Raw genomic sequence first — 23,205 nt, 5'->3', positions numbered from 1 at the left:
TCGTCCCAGGCTCAGAGTTCAGGCCAAAGGGAACAGAACTACCAGATGATCACCCAGTTGAGAAAGAGCCAGCTCTGGTAAAACTGATGTCTGCAAAGTTCTTTCATTTCCTGGTGCTTGAAAATCCTTTGTCCTGCCAAGGATTAAGCTTGGTATCTATTTCAGTTTCTGATCTTACTCCTGTTTCTTTTCAACTCCATCTCTCATACCCCATCTTTCCTGAATCTCCTTTAACTAATTATTATCCCCCTTCTCCCACCATATGTTGTTACATCATAAGATGTCACTTGTTTACAAGGTATAGAGCAGAAAGCAGAAGAGATTTCTAGACTCGAGCAAATGACTGTAGTTTCAGGTATCCTGATAAAGGCAGGAAATACTTTTGAAGAAGTCTTCTTGATGCCCCTTAATTCAAACTGTGTGCAGTATTCTGACCAGGGAGGGAAACCACTTCCCCGCTAGCAGAACAGGCAGGAGATCATACAACACAAACTCTGGACCAGTGTTTTCAGTTCTTGGGCCATGTGAAGTCAAACTTGGGCCCTTTCCTTCCCCCTCAAGCATCAGGAGCTCATATATTATCATTTAGAGTTTATTTAGCCCTGTGGTGTAATGGCAGAGGAACTAGCATGGGGGGGGGCTTCCCCAGACACCTCAATCGTTCCAAGTATCACTTACCAGGTGAGAAAAGTCAAGATATTAGATCAGATCCTAAAGACCCTAGTTGCTCTGATATCCTAAGGATCTAGGGCACAGACTGCGTGGATGGCTTCACAGAACCCTGGGGATGATCTCTGTGAGTTTACAGGATGGTGAACAGCTTAGCTGGGTGGAATCTCACTATTAGGTGGATCCTGGGCTGGCTCGAAGGAGGCTCCTCCACTCTTGTCCCCTCCAGGGAAGATGACTGTGGCGTATGTCACAGGCTTGGAGCAGATCTCAGCCTTAGGAGGCAGAGGGGGCAAACAGGATGGGGCTGGGGGTGGGTGTTTCCCTGACAGGGAATCAAGAGGAAGGTTGGTGTAGGTGTTATTGTCAAAGGAAGGTGGCGAGTCGAGCCTAACATATGGTACATCCGATGGCAAGTCAGCAGCCAGTCCAGAGTCACTGATGTGGTGGACCACTGAGGAGGGGGCCTGTAACAAAAGCAGGCAAATCAGGCAAAGAGAAAATGCCTCCCTCTGCCCCAGTTCCCTTAGATGGGAAGCCTAGGACCAGACTGGATCTGTCTCTTCAATCCTGAGTATGTCAGTGGGCAAGAAGGCTTCACTTTGAAGATTTTCAAGCCCCGAGTTTCTCTACAAATCTGGGAAGGTGGATAGCAAGGTGGGAAGGTAGGAGACCATTGTTGCCAAGTTGACAGCGTTTAGGAAGAGGGTTTGGACCTCTACTGGGTCCCAGTCTTTTCTCCACCTCATCATCCTGGGACTTCTCAGTGATTGTGGCAGAGGGAGGGTCTGGGGAATTTGGCTGAGGGCCTGCGGAGATCTCTTACCGAGCCTGAGACTCCACTGCTCTGAAATCGTCCACAGGCAGAAAGCCTGTTCCCTGGCAGGACAGAGGACAGAAGCACAGTCTGCTTCTTGTGCTGACTCAGTGCCCGCCTCACGCCCTTCAGAAACTTTGGAAACCTCTGTCCTAGCCTCCACCTTCCCCACTCCCACCGGCAAAGTTTTCCCCTTCCATCTCCCCAGCCCCCACCCCCAGCCAGCCCTAACTCTCCCCCCACCCACTTACTGCTTCCACAGCTCCCCTCAACCTGCCTCAACACTCAATCCATCTCCCGAAATCCCCCACCTCCTCCAGTCACCTGTCCCCAATCCCACTGTCTCACCCTCTCCAATTCCTGTTTCTCCCCAGGCCGCCTCCCACTGAATCTCTTTGCTCTCCTCTACCCCTCAGCCATGGGAATTCTAGGGTCTGGGGACCCTTACTGAAGCCCATCTGTAGGGGGAGCAGACCTAAATTCTCAGCCTTGAATTCAAGACTGGCTGATACAGGACCAGGGGGCCATTCTGAGATAGGCAGGTGGACAGCTACCTACCTTTCCTTTTGGCCATCACAGCAAACAGCACCACCGCCAGCACCAGCAGGCCCAGCAGGAGCACAGCACCCCAAATCAAGGGTCTGCTGAGAGACACAAAGGAGTAGGTGAGCTTAGCCCTGAACCTGGCACGGAGCTGCTTGCCAGGAATCCTAGAGAAGTGGCACAGAGGTGCAGTTCTTGGTGAGCCATGGTTGGAGAAGGATTTTTGGAATGGAATGAGGAGGATAGACTCAGGCAGGGCAGAGAGAGACACTATCAGGGTATCCTGGCTGGAGATCTGGGATGAAGGGGTCAGTGCTGAACTGGGATAGGGAAGTATGTCTGTCTGTCTGTCTGTCTGCCTGGTCAGAAATTCCCCAGGAGTGGAAAGAATCATAAAGTTTCTTTTCAATTTAGTCTGGGGCTCTAAACAAGCCGTATCTTCACCACCACCCCTTCCCAGCTACCCAAATAACAGTTCTTGTCAGTACCTCTTCTTATCTCGGCTGGGATCCAAAGGGCTGGCACTGCCTACAGGATCTGAAGAGGAGATGTCAGCCAGACTCCTGACCTGATGGGTCTCCTCGTCCTCCTCTTTCAGGCCAGGAGCTGAGTCAGAAGGAAACACTTAATGAGAACATACCCATTGTGGGCAGGGTTCAAGGGCCTATTGAGATCTGAGGAACTGGGGGAGTAGAGCTGAGGAAGGAGAAGTCCCAAGTAAGGAACACAAAGAAGCGGTGCTTGGGATATTCCTTAGGGGCCTCTCATTCTGGAGGTCAGGGAATGGCCTCTTTATGTCTTTATCTGGTTGTGAATATGCTCACTTTCCCCTTTACCACCAGCTCCCAACCCTCCCCCCCTGCATTTCTTCTCCACCTGCTCCCCCTGTACCCAGGCTGCTCAGACTATACAGAAACCCTACTGGGTAATCTGTGCCCACCTCCCTACCCAACCTCACTCATCTCATTGGAGACCTTGCTCCTGGCTCTCATCACTTGTTCTCCAAAGGGGCCTCAGCCCAGCCTGCTAGACCTCTCCACATACCTGCAACCCTGTGACCGCCCCAGCAGGCTGGCTGAGCCCCACCCCAAGCTCTGCGCTCAGGAGCTAAGGAACTTAGGGTCAGCCCTGATGTGACACAATGCCAACTGATCCTTGCTGAGAGCCTTGCTTGGACCCTGAGACTTAGTTTTGTGACAAGGTTTCTGTCATCCCAACGACATGCTTAACTTCTGTCTGTGGGACTCAGGGTTGGTTTCTCTGGGCCTGAGGATCTGCCTTGGGAACCCGGGCAGTCCTTCTAGACCCTCTGAGAGGAGAGTCTTGCCATGTTCTCAGAGATTCACCATTCCCACTACCCAACCCATTCCAATCCAGGAACTGGAGACGCTATAGCCCCAATCTTGCTGCATATGTCCTGATCTCCTGGAGTTTTTTAAATCACCCACATCCTCCCTGGATACTGTGCTCTACCTGCCTGCCTGAACATCCATTCTCTACAGCTGTTGGGGTCCTCAGCACCTGCCCCACTGCAGGCACCTGTCTCCCTGCCACCTATTCCCAGTGCATTGTCTTGTCACAGCTTGCCATTTAGGGAGTTGTAATCTTGAGTTACTAAACCTTAGTGTCAAGGAAGAAGGAGAACAAAGGATGACTAGGGTTAACAGAATATATTTATAATATAAATAATAATTGTGGACTCAAGGGATTCTAATGAGAGCTTAGTCCATCCTCGTAATTAAAAGATGGAGAAAAAACTGAGAGAAGGAAAAATGCCTTTCTTAATTTCATTATTTTGGGCATTTGGCACAAATTACTTGAAAAAGGAAGACCTGAAAATGAAAACAATGTCAGCGTCCATAAGTGCAAGGTAGGACAGTTTCTGCTTCCTCAGGTAGCTGACCGTGTTCCCGACAGAGCACTTTTTTTTTTACAGTATCCTATTTTTATGGAAAAAATTTAAGACTTTAAAATGTACTTTCAATAAATATTTAGACATGAGAAAGTTATAGGCTGTGAAAATGAAACCTGTGAACATAGTTTCTATACTGAAAATAGGGTTGAGAATATTAACTGTTCTCAACCCTATAATATTAACTATTGCTGACACTATTTTCTGTTTGTAAAACTGAATGAGTTGAAGGAATTCAGGCATTGAATGTACCTTGCCTGTAGGTGAGGCACATACTAGATGCTCAGTGAAGACCTATAAAATTAAATAAGATATAAATTCAATAGTTTTTAAGCCATCAGACTTGTTATTACAGCAATAAAAACCTGGAAGATGTAAAAAACTTAATTCCAGTTGATATGTCTGAATTAAAACTTTGTTTAAAACATTTCTAAGCAAAATAATAGCATCAAGTATGTTGAAAATGCTGGACAAGGAGGCCAAGGCCCTGAGTGGGGAAAGAGAATTTGCCTTCCTGTGGGGAGACCCACTTGTGCGGGAGGGGAAAGGGGACTGCTGTGTGGCTGGTTTATCTCAGACTTCTCACCCAGTTTGGTTTCCGTTCCCTGCAGAGCTGTCAAAAGGATATCTGCTCCCAATTCCTCCCCCACAAGGGCCCCTACCCACCAAGGACCCAAGAGCAGCTGGTGGGGCAGGAAGGCAGGTTAGAGCGGTGGTGGCCAGGCTGGGATAACTCACCTGCAGGGAGCACATCCAGACTGATTCTGTGCACAGTCTGGGGCCCTGAGATTCCCTCTACCACGCAGCCGTACTCTCCGGCATCCTCCTCCTGTAGGGTAACCATCTCCACCTGGAGCAGGCCACCCCCCAGGTCAGTGAGAAATATGCGGCTGCTGGCTGGGGCCCTGCGATCCACAGCTGACGACACCAAGGGCTGGCATCCCTCTGGCAGGAACCGGCACCACACCTTTCGAGCCTTGACATCCTGGAGTCGGTAGTGGCACTGCACCAGGATGGAGCTCCCCACAGGCGCCTGCAGCACCTCAGGGAGGCTGCCAGCCAAGCCCTGGCCTAGGGAAGGAAAGTTGCAGGGATGTTGGACAGGGCACCTCCTGGCCCACCCACTGCATAGGGGCACAGGGATCTAGAGGTCCACCTTGTGGGCCTACATGTTATTGTTGCCATGGTAATGCCAGTTATTCTTGGGCGTGGAGCGGGGTATGTGGGGACCCAGAGTGCAGCTCCTCCTGAACCTTACCTGCTAGTCCCAGGAACAGCAGCAGGAGCAGGTTGGGGCCCATGGCTGGGCAGGGAGATGTCAGCTCTGGGGCTTGCCTGGGCACTGACACAGCATTCCCCTGGGGGCAGGAAACTTTTGCCTCAGACAGTCACGTGGGGTTCTCAGTGACCATGGGCTGGGAAGCAGGCACTGGTGGGCCCCTCCATGGGTGGGGAGAAGGAGCTCTTCCAAGCCCTGGTTGGTTCAGTGCTCAGGAACAATCCCTGAGGGTAAGAATGGGCAAGATAGGGTGAGAAGGCCCAAGGAAAAACAGAAGGCTGGGAGCCTGCCCACCCCTAAGGAATGAAGAGGGGGAGGAGGATTGTGACAACCAGAGAGCCATTAGAGAAAGGGGGAAGATGGTCCTCAGGGTATTCCAAATATAGAATCCGATGAGGCAGAGCTGTGAAGGAGGGAAGTATAGTGTCCTTCTCATGGCCCGAGGCCATCTTGATTTTAAATTCTGTGTGAGTGCCCCACCCAAGCTCTCAGGAGATCGTCCAGGAAGCCCCACCTTGACTGTGTGCCCTGGGCTGGCCTATCTTCATTCCCTCAGATGCACGCTCCCTAGACACTTTGAGTGTGGACCATGTGCTCCAGTTCTAGGATTTGCGTTATTGCTTTGATAATTAGTTGGATATTGAACCTCATGTATTCATCTCATCTTCATAGCTTTTCTCTCTCAGTTTCCATCTTTTTGTTCTTTTTCCTAGAAGATATCCTCATCTTTTTCTTCCATCCCTTCTCTCCTTGTCCTTCAGATTTTTATCCCTTAGTGCTTTTAATTTGCAAGACTTTTTATTCTCCAAGCATTTCTTATTTATAGCATATTATTTTTGTTTCATGAATGCATTATCCTCTTTGTTAGGAGACAGTTCTCTATGAACATTTTCAGGCCTTCCCAGGAAAGGGCACTCACCAAGCTTTGTTCCAGGGCGATTGAAGAGCAAACATGCCTTGGGAGTTAGAGACAGTGTGTCAGCTCCAGAGAGATTTGCTTCCATCCTTCCCCTCCCTCCCTGGAGAAGATTATTTCAAGTTCCAGAGTGAAGACCTCTCTGTCTCTCTCTCTGTCTCTCTCTGTGTCTCTCTCTCTCTCTCCAGAGAGGAAGAAGGGCCAACGTGCCAGATGTTCTATATAAGTTCCAAGTCTCATAATTTGGGGTTCCTGTCCTATGACACAAACCCACTCCCTGCACAGGGAACATCTGGCCCTCATTCACGTCACCTTGTGCAGAACTGGGGTTTGGGGATCCTGCATGGAATGTGAGTAATAAACCTGCTGACACCGGGGGAGCACCAGTGCTCAGAGAGACAGGAGCAGTCAAGGTGGGGATGGCTGGGAGGACACACTGCTCTGACCTAGATGGTCACACCTGGAAAGGGGCAAGAAAAAGCCACGCTCGCTCCCTCCTCTGTCCTCTTTTCTCTCCTCCTCCCCTCTCTCTTCCTCTCTCCTTTCTCCAGGAGCAAGGGAGTTGAGAATGGGAAACTGGGAGCAGGAGCCCGAGAAAGCCGGCTTCTGCGTTAAGCTGAGCCTCGTGGACATGGTGATGGGGTGACCAGCTGTCCCTGTTTACCTGACACTGGGGGTCTTTCCAGGAGACAGGACCTTCAGTGCTAACACTGGCAGAGTCTCCGGCTAACTGGACAGATGGGTCTCCCCAGTGAGTGATATGGAAGTACGTATATCTGTCCTGCCAGCATGTATCAGGCTTTCTTTGATTTCCTTACAAGAAAATTATTTTCACACTAACAAGCCATGTGGGAGCGTTGTGTGAGGAGGAGACCTCTCTTCAATATTTACTGAGTGCCTAAAACAGATATGGTAGGTGCTGGGTGCCTAGGACAGAGGTGGCCAGGATCCAGGGAGGTGTCCTATCACTGGGCATTAGAGAAGAGGAAGGAAGCCAGCGCTTATCCAGGACCTACTATGTGCCAGACATCTGGCCAGGACTTTAATGTTATTCCTTTCAATTTGCATAAAAACCCACCAAAGTAGAGTTGTTTTGTTTTGGTTTGCTGTTGGGTTTTTTGTTTGTTTTTACATGCGAGGACCCTGAGGCTCAGAGGAGTTAAGGAATTTGCTTAAGTTTTCTTAGTAGGAGGCAAACTTGAAATTGGAAAACCCCTTCTGTTCAGTGTGCACTCCAGAGAGTCCAAGGCAGGGGACCCCGATGGCAATCTGAATCCCAGGGTAGATGTCCCTGACATGGCAGAGCAGGCAGGAGAAAAGGCTTGAGTTCCCAAGGGGAGGAAAAGTTCCAGCGGCACTCCACCACCAGGCACATCCTGGAGCCTCCCCTTCCATCTCATCACTCTTGGTGCCCAGACGGGGCGGGAGCGAGGGAGGTGCAGGGGGCTCAGTTTGGGCTCTGGTCAGCCTTGGCTCCTAGACTGTGCCTGTGTCTGCAGGAAGGAGACGACTGCCCCAGGACCCGATGGGGAAGTTTCATGTGCCGCTGAGTCAGGGACACCAGGGAAACACAGACTGGACCAGAGTCCTGGAGCTGGGGACAGAGACAGCGGAGCAGCCTAAGCAGGGAGTGGGTGAGGCAGGGCTGGGGCAGGACTGCAATTAGGGGAGTGATGTGTTGACATGAGGCTGGAACACAGGACTGCATCAGGGGCTCCTTCCCAGTGATTCAAAACCCCAGGTACCCACACCCAGCTTAGGGGGCAACGCAGCCCCGTGTGGCCATGGCCAGAGGGGCTCCTGGGCTTCCACCTCCCTGAGGCCCAGGACAGAGAACCTGAGGATGTGGCCAACTTGCTTCCTCCTCTTCGGGGCAACCCACCCTCAGGGTAGTGTCCATCCCATTCTCCTCACTCCACCTGGCGTGTGTGTGTTGAAGAGAGAGAGGAGGTTCCCTGAGCTGCCTGGCACTCTTCCCCCCTTGCTTCCTCAAAGCGTTTCTCAAACGGTTCCTTCTGACTGCTCTTCAGAATTGCATCATCCCCCACGCCTGCACTCCCCGTACTCCTAACCATCTGACTGACTGACTTACTCTGTTTGTCTGCTCTCTTCCCACTAGAACATGGCTCTGTGTGGGCAGAAATCTTTGCTTGTTTTGTTCACTGATATGTCCCCAATGCCTAGACTAGTACCTGGCACAGAAAATATTTATTGAATAAATATACAAATAAATGAGTAGGATTGAGCTAGAGGGAAGGACACCTTGAGCGCCAAGTGAAAGTAGGATTTCCAGGCTCTAGAGGGACTTTGGGTCAGTCCTTTCCCTTTTGAGCCGCAGTGTCCCTTCCACAGGATGGGGGCTGCACCAGTAGTGCCCGGCTCTGGCTCACTGCACTCTGCGCCCAATCCCTGCCATTCCTCCGGAGTCGGAGCAACATGATAAAAACAAACCTCTAGGTTTGCCAGAGGTTTGAGTCAGCTGCGAATTGGATGGACTTGAGGAGGGTGGACGGAGGAAGGGGGCCTGGGGCAGGGGGCCCAGCAGTAATCCTAGGAAACTGATGGACAGGAGGCAGGAGGAGGAGAGGAGAGGATGCTAGAGAAATTCCACAGGAGGAGGCAGGGCTTGGTAATCAGATCTCTGGGAGGGAGAGAGAAGAATAAAAAGATTGGCCAGTTTGGAGCCTGTGGGAATGGAGGGACATGATATCCTAAAACCCTAGGCCCCAAGGAGCCAGACCTTTTATCTTTTCCTCATCTGAATTGACTCTCCTAGCCCTGTAGCAAAACAGACCTTCATGACGTCCTAAACCATCAGTTAAGCATGAAGTCTTGGATTTATTTGTGAGAGTGTTTAATGTCCAATGTCCAGAAGTTGGTAGATGTCCTTCCCACCTCCCATGCACACACACACACACATGCACACACACACACGTGCACACACACACACATGCACACACGCACAGATCCCTGCTTCCAGGGGTCAAGAGAAGCAGGGTACAGGCAGAGTGGCCTTTTGCGAAAGCAGAACCAGGAGACTTGGTGGCCAAGGGGCAGGTGTGCAGCAGGCTGGGGTGGTCCGTGCAGACCTCTCCTGGGCCTCTCCTCCACCGTGGGTCCTCCTCTCACGTGTCTCTCAGCTCTGCAACAGCCAGAGTACTCACTTGGCCCCTCTCAGCACCACCTCACCAGCCCCCAGCGGCCACCGTGCTCTCCAAGCTCACCTGTCAAGGTTTGGAGCTGGTAACCTGGGTCATGGCCACAGTCCAGCCCACTGGCATGGGGTGTCCTCCGTTTCTGCCCATGCCAGGCTGCAGCCCAGAGAGCGCTGGCTGCCAGAAGCTTGCTGAGAAAGATGCAGGCCAGGAGGAAAAGGATGGAAATGGGTGGGAAGGGGCTCTCCTCTTCAGAAAGGTTCCTTGGAGAAAAAAAGAGGACATGTGGGAGGCCATGAGGGGACCCACAGACTGGAATCTGCCCTCAAAGAAGGAATGGGGAGACACGAGGAGCTCTGGGGGCTGAGGATATCTCCCCATCCAGCACCATCCCTGGATGAGGCTCTGCGGGGCTTGGGGGAACCTGTAGTCAGGAGACCTGAGTTCCAGGCATGGATCTGCCTGCTGACTGCTTTTAAACAATTACCTCCCTTGCTGAGCAGTTTTCTGCATGATGGTGTGGTATGGTGTGCGTGTGTCTGCATGCACATGTGCACTTCATGGTTATACTCAGAGTGTTTAAACACCAATCAAGAACCAGTCGGAACTGATTCTGGTCCCATCAGGGAAGCAGGGGTCTGAGGGTACCAGTTTTGTACTAAAATACTCAAAGTTTCATTGTTGCTGAATTGCGGAGACGCGTGAGGGCTGCCAGGGGAGGGGGGGGAGGCCGACCACTCAGCGGTCTTGGAGCAGCAGCTACCTACAAACTGTTAGGGAAGTTTTGCAATGTTTTGACAACTGGCACAGTCATACCAACACACACTGGCTGGTTGCAGGGGTGTTTAGACAAGATCACATGCAGACACTTTAGTGTCTCATTGCCTTGGGATTTGTACTTCTGGCACGTGCCACCCCCCAGCTGCCGCCCCATGCCTTGGCTCTGCAGGGTGGAGGTCTGCCCAGGGATTTTAGGAAAGACTTGTCACTATACCTGGAGATGCTGTGCTCCACCTGGGCATCCTCAAAGCGCTCGGACTCCTCAGGGATCCAGAGATCTCCAGGGTCCTGGTAATCAAGGGGGTCTGTGGGAGACAGAGCCTGTGAGCTTCTAGCCCCCCTCCTTGATGCCACAGTGGGGAGAACCTCTCTGGGTGGGGTGAGGCTCTCTGGGACATGGCCCTGGGTGGATCAAGTTGTTAACCTCTCTGAGCCTCAGTTTCCTCACCTGTAAAGTGGGGCAATTAGGAACACCTTCTTAATAAAAGTGTTGCAGGATACAGGGAAAGCATCCTGTGTAGTGCCCATCCCCTCACAGGAGCTCAGTAACTGCAACTCCCACCGTCCCATCACACAGGGTCTTTAGGAAGATCAAACGAAATCATGGGTGTTTTTGAAAGTCCTGTGTAAACAGTCAAGCTGCCTGTACCAGCTATGGATTATTGTTACTGTTGTTGTTGTTGTTATTCTTTTCCTGCTCTTCTCTTGGGAGTCAGCTGAGCCTTAGACCCTGATAGGGCTGAAAATCTGTGTGTCCTCGCCCCCTACTCTCATGGGGGTAGGGTTTGGGGTCTAAGGCAGGCGGTGTCCCCTACCCTCCCCACCTTAGACAAATGTTACTTTCAACCTTCATTTCCATGATAAGGGGCCATGTTGGAGAGAGGAGTTGGACAAGGGGAGAGTCAGAAAAGGGATACGTAACCTCAGATTTGTTCTCCTTTGGGACACAATCACGTTCCGGAGACACAGACAGAAAGCTTTCCTGAAGGGCATCCCCTGTGCAAGCTCAGGGATGAGAAGGACCCCACCACTGCGCATCTCACCTAGTCAAGCCTGAAATGAGGATCCCGAGCAGTTAGCAGCAGGAGGCTGGGGCAACGACTGTCACTGACCCCCAAGCAGTTTTAACTCTTTCATGTCATTTGTGTCTCATGGGAGCCCTGTGGGGTCAGCAGCACAGGCACCACGACCTCCATTTCAAGATGGAGGTCTTCTCCAGAGAGGAGAAGCACGTTGCCCAGGGTCACAGCAGTGTTCCTTTCTAGGGTTGTTTCTCTGTACCAGGTTGGTGCTTAATCTATGTTGGTAGGTCCGTTGGGTGGTTGGGTGAAGGAATAGATGAATGTCCTCCTACTCCTTAAGGACCACCTCAGTGCTCACATCCTAGCCAGATGCCAAATGGATAAAGCTGTTTGGGGGAAGCAGGACCACAGCTAGCTCATAAGGTGCCTTGGGCAAATTAGAGAACTGTACCCTTCCTGCAAGTGATGCAGTCCTCCACCAGGGGGCACAGCCTGGAGAGAGACAGCAGGGCTGGACTGTGACCCCCTTGTGCAGTTAGCAACCTGCACAACTATCCACAGTGACCCTGAGTTGACCCTGAGTTGTGGGGTGGGCAGGGACAAGATCCACACTGTGGGATTTCCCAGGGTCCCCAAAAGCCCTGAGGGTGGTCTTGTGCTCAGATACTAAAGACGACCCCAGGCCCAAGGGCAGGCCAGGGTGCAGTCAGCTGCCCACTCACCAGCAAGCACCTCCACCAGGACCTTCCTGAGGGTGTCGGCCTCGCTACCATGGAGACTCTGGCACTGATAGAGGCCAGCGTCGTGGGCTTGAAGATTCCGCAGAGTAATGGTGAGTGTGCCACCCAGGGCATCGTCCATGATGGCCGTGCTCCCATTGTGCCTCTTCAGGAAGGACAGCAGCCACGAGGGGTGAGTGCTGACCACCTGCTGGCACAGGCCCTCTTCACCCAGCTGGCGGCACCAGGCTTTGCGTCTCCCCCAGTGCTTCAAGGAGTTGTAGGGGCAGGAGACCCTCAGGGACCGGCCTGCCATGCCCTGGAACACCGTGGTGTTGTGGGCTCGGGATAGCTCTGGGGAGGAGACATTCATTCACTTACCAAGTGTTTATTGAACACCTACTATGTTCAATGAACAGAAGAGACAGAAATCCCACACTTAAGGAACTCAGGCCTTTACACAGGTTGGGAGAAGGTGGTATAACCCAGGTACGTGTTTATAGGAAGCTGGAAACCAGGAAACCCAGGTCCTGGATCTGGCTTTATCCCCATTGGACTTGCTGGACATCTTTAGAGAAATAGCTGACCCTCTCTGGGCCTATTTCCAGAGACATTTGGTCTTGAAGTTCCCTCCAGTCCTAGTCCACTCATGTTCTTCCTGTCACATGAAATCAAGCCCTCCCTTCTCCCACTCCATCTCAAGAGATCAGGGCCAGTGGCCCTCTCAGGCCTTGGGCTGGTCCCACGTGGGGCTGGGCACCCCCTCCCCACGCCCTCCATCCTTGCTTCCTTTGCAGCTGCCCACGCTCATACCAGCACTGCATTCTCCTCTTTCTGACCTTTAGCTTCCAGCTTCCCTATTTCTGTGCCTTTGTTCCCCTTTCAGGAGGGATGCGTCTCAGAACTATTTTGGGAGAGACATGAGGCTGCTATTTTAGGGACCCTCCTTGGGGTGGGCTTAGAGTGCCAGTCTATTGCCAGGGCAGGGGCTATAAGAGAACCACCCAGCGCCCTCTGCCTCAGCCTCCCCTCTCTTCAACCACATCTTCAACCACATGGTGACAGAAACTTGTAAAAAGGATTGGGGAGCTGGTGGCCTGTCTTTTGGAACCAGAAAGACCTGGTGAGCAGTGCCCCCTCCATACTACCCAGTCCATCCCTCTGCCTTTGGGCAGGCCAACGCATCCCCCTTCCCTTACTCCACCTCCAGCCAAGAAGCTCCAGCTCCATTGGAACAGTCTCTCCTCTCACCCAGGTATGCCTATTGCTCTGGGGGAGCAAGAGGCACCCTTCCCCAACGAGAAAAGGCCGTCATGTGCAAGAATCTGGGATGCCAGTCTCCCCAGCTCAATCACAAAATCTTCAGCCCCTTCACCTCCCATCCAGGGCTGAGGACAAGAGGACCTTCAGAGCACAGGAGGGGCACCCCAAAGATGCAGATTGCCAGTACCAGGTTCTTTTCTCCCTCCCACGCTGCTACTCTTCTGAGGCTAGTTAAGTGGTTCATAATTTTAGGGGCTCTTACCAGTGCCCCCCAAAACTTCCCCCAACTACTACCTAGTGCCTGAGATGCCACCACCAGAACTCTTTCCCTTTCTAGATGTCCGAATCCACCAGCCTCTGACACTTCCACGTACATGAAGAATCTGATGCTGGGGAGAGAGGGAGATGATCAAGAATATGGGGCACAGTAAGAAGAGGGGGTGCAGGACATGCCGAGAATTTCAGCTATCTTCACACTTTGGCTCAGTGCTCCCTACCCACCCACCCACTTGCCATATACTCAAGGAAGGAGAGGGAAAGAAGGCAGCGGAGGGAGGGAATCCTACCTGTGACAAAGAGCAAGATGAGCAGCCCAAGAGGCTCCATGTCACCCTTCCCTTGTGGAGGACAGACGTAGGGTGCCTTGTGCAAGATCTCGTCTTTCCCTTGAACTGCAGAAAGGAGAGGGTCAGGCTCGTCAGGCGCTGCCCACAGGAACCAGCTCCTGGAGGTTGAGTAATCATCAGAACTGGGATCTGGCTTTATGATTCAGGGAGGGGGAGTGGGGTGGGAGAGGGGAGGAGAGGAGGAGCCACCACTGCAGCCCAGCAGCGCGGTGCTGAGGATCCCAGACCTCCAAGAGGACAGCCCACTGTCCTGCCTGTACCAGCCTTCTCATGGTTTAGAAGACTACCCTTTCTCCATTCAATTGCCTTAGTATCTTTATTGAAAATCCCTTGACATGTAGGTCTACTTCTTGACTGTCTACTCTGTTCCATTGATCTATGTGTCTGTCCTTTTACCAATATCACCCCATCTTGACTACTCTCTGTAGCTTTATAACAAGTCTTGAAATCAGGTGATGTGAGTAATCCAACTACATTGTTCCTTTCCAAAATGGTTTTAGCTGTTCTAGTAATGTTGTTATGTAAAGTTTAGACACTGTATGTCAATTTCTCCCCCCTACACTCTCCCCAAAGCCTGCTAGGCTTTTGATGGGATTACACTGAATCTGTAGCTCGATTTGGAGGGAACTAGACATCTTAACACTCTTGAGTCTTCCAATCTGTGGACATATTTCTTCTATGGTTTCTCTCACCAATGTTTTATAGTTTTCAGCATACAAATCTTGCACATATTTTGTTAAATTTCTATCTAAGTATTTCATGATTTTGGTGCTATTTTAAATGTTTCTAGCTTTCTGTATCTTAGGCAGAAGCAGAACTCAGAAACCCCATGAATCTTTATCTTACTTTCTGTCCCACTTATGCTCCATTCTGACCTCTTCTTCTCACATCCTTCCTACCTGAGAAAAGCATATTTTTTATTCCTCTAAGCCTCATAGCAAAGGGCAGGCACCAAGAAATCTTTGCCAATTCACGCATATGAATTCACAGCATGTGCACATCAAACTCTCTCTTCCCTTAGCTTGTGCTAATCTGTAGTTCAATCCCCTAATTCTCATGTCTGAGCATAGGAACATTTCCGCACCACCCCACTCCCAAGCACAGGGTCCTTCCTTTCCTTTTGCTAAATGTGAGTTCAAAGATACTTGCCACTTCACACTTGGGCACAGAGATCTTTTCCCCTCTATTACATCATTCCAGCTGAATGCCATCATTCACGTATGCATGCATTTATTCAACTACCATGTATGTGCTGGAGAACTCAGGTCTCTTGGAGCCTCAGCGTTCCTGGATACGGTGGTGACCATTGCTGAGGGGAGCCCGAGAACCAGAGGCATGACTGGAAGCATGACATACTCCTGACGTCTAGCTTTGGCTAAGACTTCACAGCTGCTGCGTAATCCCTTTCAGAATGTCTGGAAGTTTCCTAGTAAACTGCCTATAGCAGCTCTTCCAAATCGTCACTATCCTCAAATACACAGCTCTACTCCCCCTCCTTCCCTAGAAATAAATCAACATATGTGAACATCCTCACCCTCTTTCAGATTCTGTTATCCTCCTATCCCCACTCTCGCCCACCTGGGCGGCCAGAGAAGTACAAGAGTCCGGTCAGGACCATGGCCAGCACCCAGACAGGCCCTGGGATGGGAAAGGGTGTGGCTGCCAACAACTGGCAGGGAAATAAGCTTCTGGAAACTGAAACAACTCAAACTCTATCCAGGCACACCATCAGCCCAACCTGGGAAATCCCTTGCCCAGCCCTGCCTGAGAAGTGGGCTTGAGAGAGTGACTTTTGGTACCCACTCCACCCCTAGCTGGCACCACCACCCACAGACAGTAGAGCCTACAAACATCACCTGCTGCTAAGCAGCCACTTAAGCTTTCCTTTTCCCACTTCCCTCTTTGGTCCCGTCCTGCTTTTGCTCGACCTCATCTTCCTGGATCCAAACCCCTGCCTTCCACCCCCAAACTCTCTCTCACTTCTGATCCCTCACAGACTTGACGTGCTCCCACCTGTCTCTTTGTATCTGCACTGTCACTCTCCGCCACTTCCAGCTGAGGCCATTCTCCCATTATTAAGATATATTTTCTAAGCTGTAAAGATCTCAACCCCTGTCCAGGGGCCATAGTGAGGCAGGATGTCCAGCCAAAGGGAAGATCTGGTTGAGAACACCAGAGCTTAGAAGAAGGGACCCTGGCACTGAACCTGGTGAGAGGCATCACAGGTGTAGGGAATCTCACCTGCCACTTGATTGGATCCGGAGTGATCCAGATCTGGCAGGGGCAGGGGCAGATGTCTAGCCTGAGCATGGGGCAGAGTGTAGGATTCGTAGGCTGAGTGGGACGGAAATTGAAACTACAGAGTAGGGGTTAAGCACACAGGCTCTGCTTCTTATGGTGAGTAAGCCCAGCTCTGTTATTTACTAGCTATTGGGCAGGTTTCCTAACTCTCCAGTTGGCTTCACTATCTGGGTATGTAAGTGTGTATGGCACATTGTCAAGTGCTCAAAAAAAGTAGCGGGCATTATTTTCCTCCCTCTTCAATATATTTTTCTCTAAATTCTTTCTTTCTTCCTCCTGTCTATGTCCATCCCAGATTTCCATTTTCCTTTTCCAAGATGACTGCTCGCTCTCTCTCTCTCTCTCTCTCTCTCTCTCTCTCTTTCTCTCTTTCTGTCTCTCTCTCCCCCACTCCCTGCCTTTGACAATCCCCAGGAACTTGCTTTCTCACCTATGTCCTCTCTCTTCCAGTATCTTTAAGTTCTACCGCCCTCCCACCCCCAGAGCCATTTTTTCCTCCATGTTCACATGGGCACAGTCTCACCTGTCCTGAAAACCCCTCGTTTGTCTCTGCTGCCCCTTCAGTTGGTGTTCTTTTATTATCTTGTATTTCATTTTTTTTAATTTTTTAGTTTTATTTATTTTTATACAGTAGGTTCTTATTAGTCATCCACTTTATACACATCAGTGTATACATGTCAATCCCAATCTCCCAGTTCATCCCACCACCACGCCCCGCCGCTTCCCCCCGTTAGTGTCCCTACGTTTGTTCTCTACATCTGTGTCTCTGTTTCTGCCCTGCAAACCAGTTCATCTGTACCATTTTTCTAGTTTCCGCATATAGGGAATTTGTTTTTCTCTTTCTGACTTACTTCACTCTGTATGACAGTCTCTGGATCCATCCATGTCTCCACAAATGACCCAGTTTCGTTCCTTCTTATGGCTGAGTAATATTCCATTGCATATATGTACCACATCTTCTTTATCCATTCGTCTGTTGATGGGCATTTAGGTTGCTTCCATGACCTGGCTATTGTAAATAGAGCTGCAATGAACACTGAGGTGCATGTGTCTTTTTGAATTATGGTTTTCTCTGGGTATATGCCCAGTAGTGGGATTGCTGGGTCATATGGTAATTCTATTTTTAGTTTTTTAAGGAACCTCCATACTGTTCTCCGTAGTGGCTGTATCAATTTACATTCCTACCTACAGTGCAAGAGAATTCCCTTTTCTCCCCACTCTCTCCAGCATTTATTGTTTGTAGATTTTCTGATGATGCCCATTCTAACCTCTGTGAGGTGATACCTCATTGTAGTTTTGATTTGCATTTCTCTAATAATTAGTGATGTTGGGCAGCTTTTCATGTGCTTTTTGGCCACCTGTGTGTCTTCTTTGGAGAAATGTCTATTTAGGTCTTCTGCCCATTTTTTGACTGGGTTTTTTGTTTTTTGATATTGAGCTCCATGAACTGCTTGTATATTTTGGAGATTAATCCTTTGTCCGTTGCTTCATTTGCAAATATTTTCTCCCGTTCTGAGGGTTGTCTTTTTGTCTTGTTTATGGTTTCCTTTGCTGTGCAAAAGCTTTTAAGTTTTATTAGGTCCCATTCGTTTATTTTTGTTTTTATTTCCATTACTCTAGGAAGTGGATCAAAAAAGATCTTGCTGTGATTTATGTCAAAGAATGTTCTTCCAATGTTTTCCTCCAAGAGTTTTATAGTGTCCGGTCTTACATTTAGTTTCCTAATCCATTTGGAGTTTATTTTTGTGTATGATATTAGGGCGTGTTCTGATTTCATTCTTTTACATGTAGCTGTCCAGTTTTCCCAGCACCACTTATTGAAGAGACTGTCTTTTCTCCACTGTATATCCTTGCCTCCTTTGTCATAGATTAGTTGACCATAGGTGCATGGGTTTATCTCTGGGATTTCTATCCTGTTCCATTGATCTATGTTTCTGTTTTTGTGCCAGTACCATATTGTCTTATTACTGTAGTTCTGTAGTATAGTCTGAATCAGTATAGTCTGATTCCTCCAGCTCCGTTTTTTTCCCTCAAGACTGCTTTGGCTATTCGGGATCTTTTGTGTCTCCATACAAATTTTAAGACTTTTTGTTCGAGTTCTGTAAAAAATGCCATTGGTAATTTGATAGGGATTGCAATGAATCTATAGATTGCTTTGGGTAGTATAGTCATTTTCACAATATTGATTCTCTCAATCCAAGAACATGGTATATCTCTCCATCTGTTGGTATCATCTTTAATTTCTTTCATCAGTGTCTTATAATTTTCTGCATACAGGTCTTTTGTCTCCCTAGGTAGGTTTATTCCTAGGTATTTTATTCTTTTTGTTGCCATGGTAAATGGGAGTGTTTCCTTAATTTCTCTTTCAGATTTTTCATCATTAGTGTATAGGAATGCAAGAAATATCTGTGCATTAATTTTGTATCCTGCAACTTTACCAGATTCATTGATTAGCTCTAGTAGTTTTCTGGTGGCATCTTTAGGTTTCTCTATGTATAGGATCATGTCATCTGCAAACAGTGACAGTTTTATTTCTTCTTTTCCAATTTGTATTCCTTTTATTTCTTTTTCTTCTCTGATTGCTGTGGCTAAAACTTCCAGAACTATGTTGAATAATAGTGGCAAGAGTGGACACCCTTGTCTTGTTCCTGATCTTAGAGGAAATGCTTTCAGTTTTTCACCATTGAGAATGATGTTTGCTGTGGGTTTGTCGTATATGGCCTTTATTATGTTGAGGTAGGTTCCCTCTATGCCCACTTTCTGGAGAGTTTTTCATCAAAAATGGGTGTTGAATTTTGTCAAAAGCTTTTTATGTATCTATTGAGATAATCATATGGTTTTTCTTCTTCAATTTGTTAATATGGTGTATCACATTGATTGATTTGCGTATATTAAAGAATCCTTGCATCCCTGGGATAAATCCCACTTGATCATGGTGTATGATCCTTTTAATGTGTTGTTGGATTTCTCTTTGCTAGTAGTTTGTTGAGGAGTTTTGCATCTATATTCATCAGTGATATTGGTCTGTAATTTTCTTTTTTTGTAGTATCTTTGTCTGGTTTTGGTATCAGGGTGATGGTGGCCTCATAGAATGAGTTTGGGAGTGTTCCTTCCTCTGCAATTTTTTGGAAGAGTTTGAGAAGGATGGGTGTTAGCTGTTCTCTAAATGTTTGATAGAATTAACCTGTGAAGCCATCTGGTCCTGGACTTTTGTTTGTTGGAAGATTTTTAATCACAGTTTCAATTTCATTATTTGTGATTGGTCTGTTCATATTTTCTATTTCTTCCTTGTTCAGTCTTGGAGGGTTATACCTTTCTAAGAATTTGTCCATTTCTTCCAGGTTGTCCATTTTATGGGCATAGAGTTCCTTGTAGTAGTCTCTTAGGATGGTTTGTATTTCTGCCGTGTCTGTTGTAACTTCTCCTTTTTCATTTCTAATTTTATTGATTTGAGTCCTCTCCCTCTTTTTCTTGATGCATCTGGCTAAAAGTTTATCAATTTTGTTTATCTTCTCAAAGAACCAGCTTTTAGTTTTATTGATCTTTGCTACTGTTTTCTTTGTTTCTATTTGATTTATTTCTGCTCTGATCTTTATGATTTCTTTCCTTTTACTAACTTTGGGTTTGTTTGTTCTTCTTTGTCTAGTTCCTTTAGGTGTAAGTTTAGATTGTTTATTTGAGATTTTTCTTATTTCTTAGGTAGGCTTATATTCCTATAAACTTCCCTCTTAGAACTGCTCTTGCTGCATCCCATAGGTTTTGGATCATCGTGTTTTCATTGTAATTTGTCTTTAGGTAATTTTTGATATCCTCTTTGATTTATTCAGTGATCTCTTGGTTATTTAGTAACATATTGTTTAGCCACCATGTGTTTGTGTTTTTTACCTTTTTTTCCCTGTAATTGATTTCTAATTTCGTAGCATTGTGGTCAGAAAAGATGCTTGATATGATTTCAGTTTTCTTAAATTTACCGAGGCTTGATTTGTGACCCAAGATGTGATCTATCCTGGAGAATATTCCGTGTGCACTTGAGAAGAAAGTGTAATCTGCTGGTTTTGGATGGAATGTCCTATAAATATCAATTAAATCTATCTGGTCTATTGTGTCATTTAAAGCTTGTGTTTCCTTATTAATTTTCTGTCTGGATGATCTGTCCATTGGTGTAAGTGAGATATTATAGTCCCCCACTATTATTGTGTTACTGTTGATTTCCTCTTTTATAGCTATTAGCAGTTGCCTTATGTATTGAGATGCTCCTATGTTGGGTGCATATATATTTATAATTTTTATATCTTCTTCTTGGATTGATCCCTTGATCATTATGTAGTGTCCTTTCTTGTCTCTTGTAACATTCTTTATTTTAAAGCCTATTTTATCTGATATGAATATTGCTACTCCAGCTTTCTTTTGAAAATTTCCATTGGCATGGAATATCTTTTTCCATCCCCTCACTTTCAGTCTGTATGTGTCCCTAGGTCTGAAGTGGGTCTCTTGTAGACAGCATATATATGGGTCTTGTTTTTGTATCCATTCAGAGAGCCTGTGTCTTTTGGTTGGAGCATTTAATCCATTCACATTTAAGGTGATTATCGATATGTATGTTCCTATTACCATTTTCTTAATTGTTATGGGTTTGTTTTTGTATGTCCTTTCCTTCTCTGTTTCCCACTTAGAGAAGTTCCTTTAGCATTTGTTGTAGAGCTGGTTTGGTGGTGCTGAATTCTCTTAGCTTTTGCTTGTCTGTAAAGCTTTTAATTTCTCTGTCGAATCTGAATGAGATCCTTGCCAGGTAATCTTTGTTGTAGATTCTTCCCTTTCATCACTTTAAAAATATCATGCCACTCCTTTCTGGCTTGTAGAGTTTCTGCTGAAAAATCAACTGTTAACCTTATGGGAGTTCCCTTGTATGTTATTTGTCATTTTTCCCTTGTTGCTTTTAATAATTTTTCTTTGTCTTTAATTTTTGTCAGTTTGATTACTATGTGTCTTGGCATGTTTCTCCTTGGGTTTATCCTGCCTGGAACTCTCTGCGCTTCCTGGACTTGGGTGGCTATTTCCTTTCCCATGTTAGAGAAGTTTTTGACTATAATCACTTCAATATTTTCTCAGGTCCTTTCTCTCTCTCTTCTCCTTCTGGGACCCCTATAATGTGAATGTTGTAGGGCTTAATGTTGTCCCAGAGGTCTTTTAGGCTGTCTTCAACTCTTTTCATTCTTTTTTCTTTATTCTTTTCCATGGCAGTGAATTCCACCATTCTGTCTTCCAGGTCATTTATCCGTTCTTCTGCCTCAGTTATTCTGCTATTGATTCCTTCTAGTGTAGTTTTCATTTCAGTTATTGTATTGTTCATCTCTGTTTGTTTGTTCTTTAATTCTTCTAGGTGTTTGTTCTTTAATTCTTCTAGGTCTTCGTTGAACATTTCTTGCCTCCTTTTTTTTCTTTTTTGTGGTACATGGGCCTCTCACTGTTGTGGCCTCTCCCGTTGTGGAACACAGGCTCTGGACGCGCAAGCTCAGCGGCCATGGCTCACGGGCCCAGCCACTCCGCGGCATGCGGGATCTTCCCGGACTGGGGCAAGAACCCATGTCCCCTGCATAGGCAGGCGGACTCTCAACCACTGTGCCACCAGGAAAGCCCTCTTGCATCTTCTTGATCTTTGCCTCTATTCTTTTTCCGAGGTCCTGGATCACCTTCACTATCATTATTCTGAATTCTTTTCTGGAAGATTGCCTATCTCCACTTCATTTAATTGTTTTTCTGGGGTTTTATCTTGTTCCTTCATCTGGTACAAAGTCCTCTGCCTTTTCATTTTGTCTCTCTTTCTGTGAATGTGGTTTTTCTCCCACAGGCTGCAGAATTGTAGTCCTTCTTGCTTCTCTATCTTGTATTTCTTTTATTTAAAAAAAATTTTAGAGATGGCTTTGCTGTTCATGCCTTGAATCTGATCCTTAGAAGTCACAAGTGGCCTCCTCCCAGTCCTCCCCTTCTTGGCTTTTCTGCTGCCTTTGACATCCTTGACCGCTGTGCTGGTTATTCGCCTCTCCTGCCCCCTCCACCAACCCATGTTCTTTCTGCTTAGTCCTGCTCTGTCCCAAGGAGACTGACCCCCTCTGGACTGCATCACCCAAGCTCCCAGCTTACTGGCTTACTGATGGATCGAGTCAAGGGAAGGTATTGGCAAGAGTTTGGAGGCCAGGAGGAGAAATAAGTTGGGGTCTTTACTTCCTCCTACTCCCTCCTCATCTGCCGTGGTTTAAACAGGGGCTGCTTTCCTCTGTAGCCACAGCTCTTATTGGTGGTCCCTCTTCCATGGCTCTGGTGCTCACTCAGTTCCAATAACACAATTCTTTCTCCTTGCTCTTTCAAGTGTGGGGGTGTTAACAGCTCCCAGTCTTTGGATGCATCACGATCCCTTCCTTTACTGGTTCCCTTATCCTTGCCCACTCCTCTGTAAAGAACCCTGTTAAAATGATTGATAATTCAGCCCTTTTGTGTAAGCCATTTGTTCCTGGAAGGAAACTTGGCCTTCAAATGCCCCCTCCTTCTTGGCATTCCTTTCCCTCTTATAGAAGGGAATGGGAGAGGCTGGAGCACTCTTCTCAGGGGCACATTCATTTATTCTACAAATATTTTCCAAGCACCTACCATATGCCAAGCACCATGCCAGGTGCTAGGGAGATGCAATAAACAAGAGGCAGTTCCTCTTTGTTGCTAGATGTGGAAGTGATGTTGATATTGTAAAATCTGTAGTGGCTGGATTCTAGAAGGTTAATACCTGGGTTTGGGGAGTGAAGTAAGGCCCTCAAATGAGTCATCAGAGAAAGTCTGGGACATATCTGGCCATCTCATCCAGAAAGGCACACTTGGGCTTCTGGTCCAAGATCGAGTTGAGAAGTCAGAATGCCCATCAGGGTAGAAATCAGGCCAGGCTTTGACCACAGAGATCTGCCAGCTGAAATTGGTCTTGCCGTAGTCGGATGCATAATGCCTTAAAAATGAAAGAGAATTATTAGAGAATTGCAGCCTTTCTGAAAAGAAAGAAAAAGTTTCTCCAGGGAGGGGCTGACTCCCACCTCTAGCACAGACTGGACCCCACACGGTGGCACTGTTTCCGTGTGATGCCCTGGTCTAAGCTAGGTCACAAGTTCTTCCCTCTACACCCAGAGTGTGTTGGGCAATCAGGGATCAACAAGGAAATAAATC

The 23,205-nt window shown here is 47.8% G+C and overlaps 2 protein-coding genes across 4 annotated transcripts; both read right to left on the bottom strand.

The window, feature by feature from the left end:
* Positions 1 to 576: 576 nt before the first annotated feature.
* On the bottom strand, positions 577 to 5,282 carry TREML1 (triggering receptor expressed on myeloid cells like 1). Of its 3 annotated transcripts, none has more exons than XM_029242037.1 (6): positions 5,200 to 5,282; positions 4,680 to 5,012; positions 2,518 to 2,635; positions 2,045 to 2,130; positions 1,496 to 1,548; positions 577 to 1,136 (listed from the first exon to the last, which is right to left on the bottom strand). In XM_029242037.1, the coding sequence occupies exons 1-6, from the start codon at positions 5,240 to 5,242 to the stop codon at positions 822 to 824; spliced, it is 948 nt and encodes a 315-aa protein (XP_029097870.1). In that variant the 5' UTR covers positions 5,243 to 5,282; the 3' UTR covers positions 577 to 821. The 3 variants fall into 3 exon arrangements, with proteins under 3 accessions (XP_029097870.1, XP_029097871.1, XP_029097872.1); XM_029242038.1 differs by having other exon boundaries at positions 2,045 to 2,127; positions 5,200 to 5,274; XM_029242039.1 differs by having other exon boundaries at positions 609 to 1,136; positions 2,518 to 2,620; positions 5,200 to 5,273.
* Positions 5,283 to 9,273: 3,991 nt separating this feature from the next.
* On the bottom strand, positions 9,274 to 23,019 carry TREM2 (triggering receptor expressed on myeloid cells 2; the record flags this gene model as incomplete). The annotated part of the gene is made up of 5 exons (XM_029242042.1): positions 9,274 to 9,554; positions 10,286 to 10,376; positions 11,816 to 12,166; positions 13,642 to 13,799; positions 22,778 to 23,019. Coding segments are annotated over 5 exons (1,086 nt in total), but the record flags the coding sequence as incomplete, so codon positions are not given.
* Positions 23,020 to 23,205: the final 186 nt, after the last annotated feature.

Source organism: Monodon monoceros, unplaced genomic scaffold (genome assembly GCF_005190385.1).
Source record: "Monodon monoceros isolate NGI ecotype Baffin Bay Population unplaced genomic scaffold, NGI_Narwhal_1 Super_Scaffold_3, whole genome shotgun sequence".
NCBI lineage: Eukaryota > Metazoa > Chordata > Mammalia > Artiodactyla > Monodontidae > Monodon > Monodon monoceros.
Note: the sequence above shows the minus strand (reverse complement) of the source record. Positions and strands in the feature narration are given on the sequence as shown.

Bases quoted from the DNA above. Each gene is read 5' to 3' on its own strand.
- TREML1 (XM_029242037.1), bottom strand. From the start codon at position 5,242: ATGGGCCCCAACCTGCTCCTGCTGCTGTTCCTGGGACTAGCAG. The intron at 2,636-4,679 runs GTGAGTTATCCC...CTTCTGACTCAG, and splicing joins TCTGGATGTGCTCCCTGCAG to CTCCTGGCCTGAAAGAGGAG. The intron at 2,131-2,517 runs GTACTGACAAGA...TGTGTCTCTCAG, and splicing joins CCCAGCCGAGATAAGAAGAG to CAGACCCTTGATTTGGGGTG.